General features: G+C 33.8%; 2 protein-coding genes across 2 annotated transcripts; both read left to right on the top strand.

Annotated features, from left to right (window-relative positions):
- The first annotated feature begins 177 nt into the window (after positions 1–177).
- LOC108565917 (proline-rich extensin-like protein EPR1) lies at positions 178–1,875 on the top strand. Its single transcript, XM_017925589.1, has 2 exons — positions 178–392; positions 471–1,875. The coding sequence occupies exons 1-2, from the start codon at positions 214–216 to the stop codon at positions 1,873–1,875; spliced, it is 1,584 nt and encodes a 527-aa protein (XP_017781078.1). The 5' UTR covers positions 178–213.
- An 866-nt stretch (positions 1,876–2,741) lies between these two features.
- Positions 2,742–6,967, top strand: LOC108565918. The gene is made up of 3 exons (XM_017925590.1): positions 2,742–2,914; positions 2,973–3,231; positions 6,519–6,967. Exons 1-3 carry the CDS (start codon positions 2,766–2,768, stop codon positions 6,729–6,731), a joined length of 621 nt encoding a protein of 206 aa, XP_017781079.1. The 5' UTR covers positions 2,742–2,765; the 3' UTR covers positions 6,732–6,967.
- The last annotated feature ends 440 nt before the right edge of the window (positions 6,968–7,407 follow it).

Raw genomic sequence — 7,407 nt, 5'->3', positions numbered from 1 at the left:
GCGTAATTGTTTACATAACAGAAGTGAAACGGTACTCAAATATAGAACAAAATATGTAAAAATTAAGATAACTGTAACAATGATATATATTGTAATTATCACTTTTCCATGTCATAATAACATAAAGGCGCAGAGGCCCCTTGATTTAAGATAATAATTTCAATCGCATATCACACTTCCTTTAGACACCTTCATGGTGCGTAGCTCTGAAAGATGTCGCGTCTCGCTAGTGCCTTTTTCCTCTGTTCCATCGTTAGTGCCTACTCAGTGCCTCTACCAAATGCAACTGTGTTCACCTCAACTTACGCTAAAGTGGCTAAATGGGGTACGGACACCCTGAAATCTTCAGTCGGCGAGGGAAGAAGTGCTGGACAAACTTTTTTCACCCAAAGGTAGTGACCATACAAAAAAAATGCTTCTCATTTTATTCTGATTTTCTTCAAATGAATTAATTTTGAATACCTCTCTAGATCGGACGCTAGTGTAAGAAGTGGACAAAATATAAAACCCAAAGAGGTAGTTTACCATTACAGTATGGCTTCGGATTCTCGCGTTGGCGAAGACAAGAACGAGCAGCTTCCAGCTAGGGGTGAAGTGGTCATCCAGGATAGGTTTCATCCACCCCCGTTTTTCAATTACTTTGTTAAAAATGGTCACGAACATGATCATCATCAGCATTCTGAATCTAAACCTTCGGTGGTTTACGCATCCCCTGCCGATCTACAATCCGATAAACCACCGAGCGTTGACGCTCAACCCTCCGTGGACAGCTATAGTTCCCCACTTTCTTCATACGGTCCTGTAGCTTCTGGTATACCAAAGGACACAAAAACGCCTATGATGGATTCTTTTGATAACCCTATAAACTCTTATAATCCACCACCCAGCGGACCTCCAGATTCTAAACCAAAATCGCCAGACTCCTTCCCGCCTAATACTCCTTCATTCTTAGATTATAATCCTTCTAAGGGTAAACCGAAATTTCCAGGATATGTATATGATCCACCAATTCCCGATTCGCCTATGCCAAGCGCTCCTTCCATGCAGAAACCAGCAAATAACAAACCAAAATCTCCAAATACTTTCCCGCCTAACACCCCCGCCTTCTTAGATTATGATCCCTCTAAGGGAAAACCTAAATTTCCAGGATATGTATACGATCCACCGATTTCCGATTCACCTATGCCAAGCGCTCCTTCCATGTCTAAACTGAAACCCCCAAGCATGGCTAAATTCCCAGGACCTTTAGCGCCTCCACCAGATGATGATGATTCTAAAAGTCACGATTACATGCCTCAACCCTCAGGTCCTGATATGGACCAAGGTCCTCCTATCACACAAACAGTTTCACCACCCTCGGGTAGTGGTTACTACAATTTTGATCACGACCATCACCACCATCACCATCATCCTCATAGCGATGACGCTAAACCCGATGATAGCGACCTATCACCGCCTCCAAGCGGACCACCAGCATCATTTCCAAAACACATCCCCGAATATTTAGATCACGACCCATCAAATGATTACCATTATCATCACGTTCCCTACAACTTCGATCACCACCACCATGTGTATCACGAGGTGAAGACGACCACGACGGAGGCACCGGTTGAGGATGAGAGAGTCAACAAAGGCCATTACAGTTACTATTATTTGGGAAGGAAGCTGTGGTACATCCCATTGTATTTCAGCGTATACTTCATTATATACATCACGATTCTCATATTGAAATCCATCGCCAGGCATAAGGTCAACTTCGTGCACGAATACGACAAGGGCAAAAGTCGCAGCTTCGATACGACCATTGATGATACGGAGAGGAACGTTACAACGGCTATAAATAATTTTCAAAGAAGATACCTTGCTATGTAAAATAATATTCGTATAATTTTGAATAAAACAAACTATCTACACAAAAAAAATGTTTTTATTTATATTATATAAACATATTTATTATATTTATTTCAAGTTCAAAGAGATTCATTACATCCCTAGCTTGATTCGAGTCTATGAGTTTTATTGATTTACACCTAGTCTTGCGATTGGTGTTAATTGCTCGAATACATAAATAGAGTCTGGTTTTAGAATTTTCGGTTAAATACGATGTAGGACGAGACGGGAGACGTATATTTAATTAAATTAAACATTAATGATTATTTGTGGAATCTGAAATGATTTACTTGTCGGACTGGGCGATTCCAGTGCTAGAGATGTTAATTGAATTAGTGGTGGGCTACAATAATGAACCTGCAGAGGCGTTAAGTGGCTTCTCTTTGTTTTAATTGTCAGGTGTTAATCAGTTGTACGTTGTTTTAATTAAGATTTCGATATAAACAATATATACCGTTTAGCAAGCATTAGACTGCTGTATTAGAGATGTGACTTAGTTAACAACTAATGGAACTGTGTACTTTATATATTATTGGAATATGATTCCGTTACAATTTGTAACGTGTTAAATACTTTGTCAATTAAAATATTAAAAACCTGTATATGAAGCGTATCTCGATGTCATTTCGTACCTGATGTGCCATATAAGCGTTGTATTAGTCACTTTTTTTTTTTCGTGATAGTACGCCGACGCGTGTGCTAACTTCTCCTGAGAATATTTTGTTTAAGACCTCTGAAAATATTAGCGCGTGTAGCCAGAGGTTTGTGACAGTTTTGTGTTTTATAGTGAGCTAAGAACACGTGCTGCATCCTCCATCCAACCGAAATACTCGACTTGCATTCCACATTATCGAGCTGGAACTCAACCGAAAATGCATATACTCATCTTATTTTTGTACTTGGTGAATCTTACCTTCGCCAGGAGTGTTAACTCGACGGGAACAGAAGTGGTGTTGGCCACCACAACGCAGAACCCTGTTGGTACTACCCCTTCAATACCGGAAAGTCCACCCTTATCCAGGTACAAGGCAACTTTGTGCTTCAGGCAGGCGATAATTAGCAGTTCTGTGCTCTTCCAGGTACGAAAAGGGATTGGAGGACTACGATGAAGCCGTCGAGAATATGAGGAAAGCTAGGGGTATGATGATGGATGATGAATTGGATTATGATCATGACCATGATTTTGCTCATGATCATGACCATCACCATGATCACGAGCATCAACCGCCGATGATGAAAGAAATGGTAGAGCAGAAGGCCGTCAAATCCGACCCTTGGGCCGGTTACTACGACTTCATCATCAACGAGGGATCATTCAAGTTTTGGGCTGCTTTTCAGGTAAGATAATTTTATATACCATTCGAAAAATATAAACCCTTCAAAAACTCAACCCTAAATAGTATTTTTAAACAACAAATCTCAAATCTTTAAGAAAAATATATTATTACGAATGAATGAGGTAAATCAAAATACATCAAAATATTAAATACACAAAACTAATTATTATATAACCATTACACAAATTAATAGAATAAAATGTACAGATAAAAAAATAAGTAGCTTCTTTTATTTATATGATTTCTGCACAATTAGATATAAAGAAGATATTTAAAAAAAATGTGAATTTGTAACATCTCTTAAAAAATCATTTATTAAAAAGTAAACTAACTTGTAATGTTCTTATATAATTATTTCATTTCATAAGCAAAAATTTTAATTTTACAATGAGAATTATAATTATTTCTTTTTCAAAATGTAATTTATTATTTTATTTCTTTAACAATTTGACTATTTGGACCAAATTTTCCCAACAATCATTTATTATTAATATTGAAATAATAAGCATTAATTATATAATTTTTATAAAGAAAAAATGGACATTTAGGATTATAATACTAGTAAGTTTTTTGTTAACGATTATTTTCTATACAGTTATAGTGAAATTGTAAGAAAATAATCTGAAAAAAAATGAGAGATTTGGTCTAAATACTCTTGTGTAAAAAAATAAAGAAAATATATAACTTATGAATGAACAAATATTTCACTATAAGTTGTAAAATTAAGTATAAAAAATAATGTTTTGAATGAATCTGTTCTTATAATAATGAATAATTAAATTAAATATATAGAAGATAATCTTAATACAAAAAGAGAATAATACAAATAAAAAACAAATAAGAATCAATGGTTTTTAGGGCTTCTATTGTAAATGAAAGTGTTAGTAATGAAAATTCGTCACAAAAACTATAACCTAAATATTATATAAGGTAGTATAGTTTACGAAAAACCGGGTTAGAGGTGTCACATTGGTGAAATACGTCAACTACGTTTTGCATTTGATTAATGTGATTGTGGATGGAGGAGGAGACATCAATGCAAAGAAGAATAAAAAAGAAGAGCAAATAAACAAACGTCATGAATAAAGAAAGAATGGAAGAAGAAAAAAAAGAAGAACTGTGAAGAGTAGTGTGAACTATTTAGAGCGTGCACGAACAGAGCTGCTCTTGTTTGCGCGTCGAATTAAAAATCAGATTCAAATTTATTAATCAAATTTGGTACAGCTATAAATCAAATATTATCTCAGGTCCGCGTCTTCAATTATAATGTCATTGTTATTTTATCGATATGACGAAACGATTTTGTGTATGGTTACGAATGCACCTTAAAAAAATATTTTAGTAGGAGCGGTTCTTCAAACATAGGAGATTTCAAAATCAACTTTTATAGGAATTAGTCAATAGTAATCTATTAATGAATATGATCATACAACATTGTATAATCAAGATTTTAATTGAATATTTAATATTTTAAAAGAATTATTACATTTTAAGATTATTCAAATTCAACAGAAAATGTGACAATATATCCAAATGCTGTCTAAATTATTTAATCATTTTTTTTTAATTAATTTAAATTGATTAAATACTTACATTATATGAATGAACAAATATATGAATACAAACATTTTATTGAATGAATATGAAAAATATTCTAAATAATTATAGAAACACATTTATTAAGAAAATTTCTATATTAATGGAAACATTAGAAGAACTCAAAAAAATAACAATTGTTTTATCAAAATGCGCAATAGAAGACTCTTTGTGATATAATTAAAAATTATTTTTAAAGTTTTCCATTTATTATGAAAATGTTTTAAAATTATTATATTAAATTATATTGTATATTATTTTTGTAAAAAATTTGAAACAAATTTGATTTTTTTTATATGAGAATCAAAGCAGTGAAGAAAATTGTTACTAGGTCTTCACGGATTTGTGTTTCGTGTGAATGCATTGGTATTTCATCTTCAAAGTCCGTTTTCTGTATTATTTCTGGTCCATTCCCGTAAACCGTTTTGCGTCAGGTGCTTTGTGGTCCAGTTCGCACCGGGCAAATTAACACGTCTGTACTTTATGTTTGTTTTATTGTGTAATGTCGAAAAACACAATGGCGCAACGAGGCGGAGCTGCCTACACCACAGACCGTTTACATTGTTTCAACTACTACAATAGCGATGGCGCTACACCAACTGGACTTTAATATTTAGCACTTTCAGCTTTCAACCATCCATAAATTATTGGATTACACTCAACAAAGAATTTATGAAAAGTATACATAAGTTTCTAGCATAAAATCATGAAACTTTCGATTTTCAAATTATTTTTTAATAATTTAACAATTCTTACAATTAACATATTTTCATTAATATCATTCAATTCTTCATACAGTATCAGAAGCAATTCAATTTCTTGAGATGGTAGTAGATTTTTCATTGATATCATTTATGTTCTTCATATAGTAGCAGATTTTCATAGATGTAATTAATATTACAATTATTACAACTTCTACAACTTTTACAAATTCTAAATAAAATATAAATATAAATTAAAAACTTAAATTTATTGCTAAACCAAGGTGACTAAATGCAAAAGGAAATTCACCGGAACTACTCGATATTCCTTGCATGAAGAATGCCATAATTAAAACCTCATCATCGTTCCTAATTTCTTTTCATCGCAATTATCATATGGAAGAGGAACAATGATGTATTTTAATTATAGTTAAATTGCTGAAGGTCCACCGGTTACAGCCGTATCTTCCAGAAAAAAAAATATAAGTATAGCCTATGAACATATTGTTTGCAAATCAGGCGAAATCATAATAGACAATATCAACCAAAGCCCGAATCCGTTGCGCAACCGCTTATTTATTGCCGCCACGACGGATTGCATAATCTCCCATTGATAGTTCATCTCCGACACACAATTATATAATACTTTTCTATAATTCAACTTAATTGTATGTTATTACTATATTTTCGGTTCGAAGGTAGGTTAATAAAAAACAATTGTGTTTCAAATTACAGGAGAGAAGTTGCCGAATTTGGACCACCGAAATATTTTTTTAAAATTTATATTTGATCATTTCCAAGTAAATATCGCTGAATTTAAGTAATATATATTATCTTTTGAAGAGATGTAACTTATTTGATATTTGTTGTTGAAACAATGCTTCCCCTCTTTATGAAGATGGTCGCATTATTCTTAGGAGCCCACGGGCTATAAATATCTTCAGACGGCCCTCTCTTGAAGTAAACTAATTGATTGTTGTTATTCTTTCAGTTGGGTACAGCCTTGCTGTTGATCTATTCAGCGTTTGCTGCCATTTACTATGCCAAGTTCAATCCGATCACGACAGACTACGACTACTACGATGACTTCATCTTCAGAGGAAAGCGATCTCTGAGGCCATCACCGAGCACAAACTGGTTCGGTCTGGATGCAAGCACCTTCCAGCGGATCTTGAACGCAATAACGACGAACAAATACTCATAATAAGCAACCCGTCGATGTCGACCTGTACATTTTAGCCCTGCCAGACGTTTTGGACCAATTCAAAAGAGCAGTGATTAATCTTCTTTGAAACCTTCAAAATATCGGTCTTCCTTTTCTTTTCGTTTTGCTTGCCGTTTTTACTTATATAATTATGGGTGCGCATGGTCCGCTTTCGAATCAAATGGGACAAGCGGACCATACCAGGGGAATTTGTTGTTTTATGTTTGTTTTGTAATTTTTTGGGTGTAAATTAATCTTAGACGTCCCTTGTTCGACTTTTCGCCTACTTCCGAAGAGTCCAACAAGGCCTGCGACTGGTTCTCTGCCATTGAACCATCGCCGAGAAACATGGATACAGTGAGAGGTAAAAAGGTCTAAAAAAATTAATAATAAGGGAAAAAATAATAGTTCGTTCATAAGGGTTAATGTTTCTTAGGAAATTTGAAAGGTGTGTTTAATTGCTTCGTAGCTAAATCTTTCTTTCTTTTTGTATATGTTATTATTATTATTTTGTGTTTCATATTTGTTCCTGTATGTTTTTGACTTTGAAGGAGATTAGTGTTTAATTTTATTTTTTAATGAAAAATCTAGGAGAAGGAAGTTGGCAAATTGATTAATAAAAAGTAATACATTTTTTTTGTAACCACTGAATTTCTTTCATAGATTCCACCAAAAC

This window comes from Nicrophorus vespilloides, unplaced genomic scaffold (assembly GCF_001412225.1).
Source record: "Nicrophorus vespilloides isolate i.1.1-1 unplaced genomic scaffold, Nicve_v1.0, whole genome shotgun sequence".
In the NCBI taxonomy this organism is placed as follows: domain Eukaryota; kingdom Metazoa; phylum Arthropoda; class Insecta; order Coleoptera; family Silphidae; genus Nicrophorus; species Nicrophorus vespilloides.
The sequence above is the reverse complement of the archived record's forward strand: the minus strand, read 5'-3'. Positions and strand labels throughout refer to the sequence as shown.

Excerpts from the sequence above, each read along its gene's own strand:
- LOC108565917 (XM_017925589.1), top strand. The coding sequence starts at position 214 with ATGTCGCGTCTCGCTAGTGCCTTTTTCCTCTGTTCCATCGTTAGTGCC. Across the intron at positions 393-470 it reads CAAACTTTTTTCACCCAAAG|ATCGGACGCTAGTGTAAGAA; the intron begins GTAGTGACCATA and ends ATACCTCTCTAG.
- LOC108565918 (XM_017925590.1), top strand. The coding sequence starts at position 2,766 with ATGCATATACTCATCTTATTTTTGTACTTGGTGAATCTTACCTTCGCC. Across the intron at positions 2,915-2,972 it reads GAAAGTCCACCCTTATCCAG|GTACGAAAAGGGATTGGAGG; the intron begins GTACAAGGCAAC and ends GTGCTCTTCCAG. Across the intron at positions 3,232-6,518 it reads AGTTTTGGGCTGCTTTTCAG|TTGGGTACAGCCTTGCTGTT; the intron begins GTAAGATAATTT and ends TTATTCTTTCAG.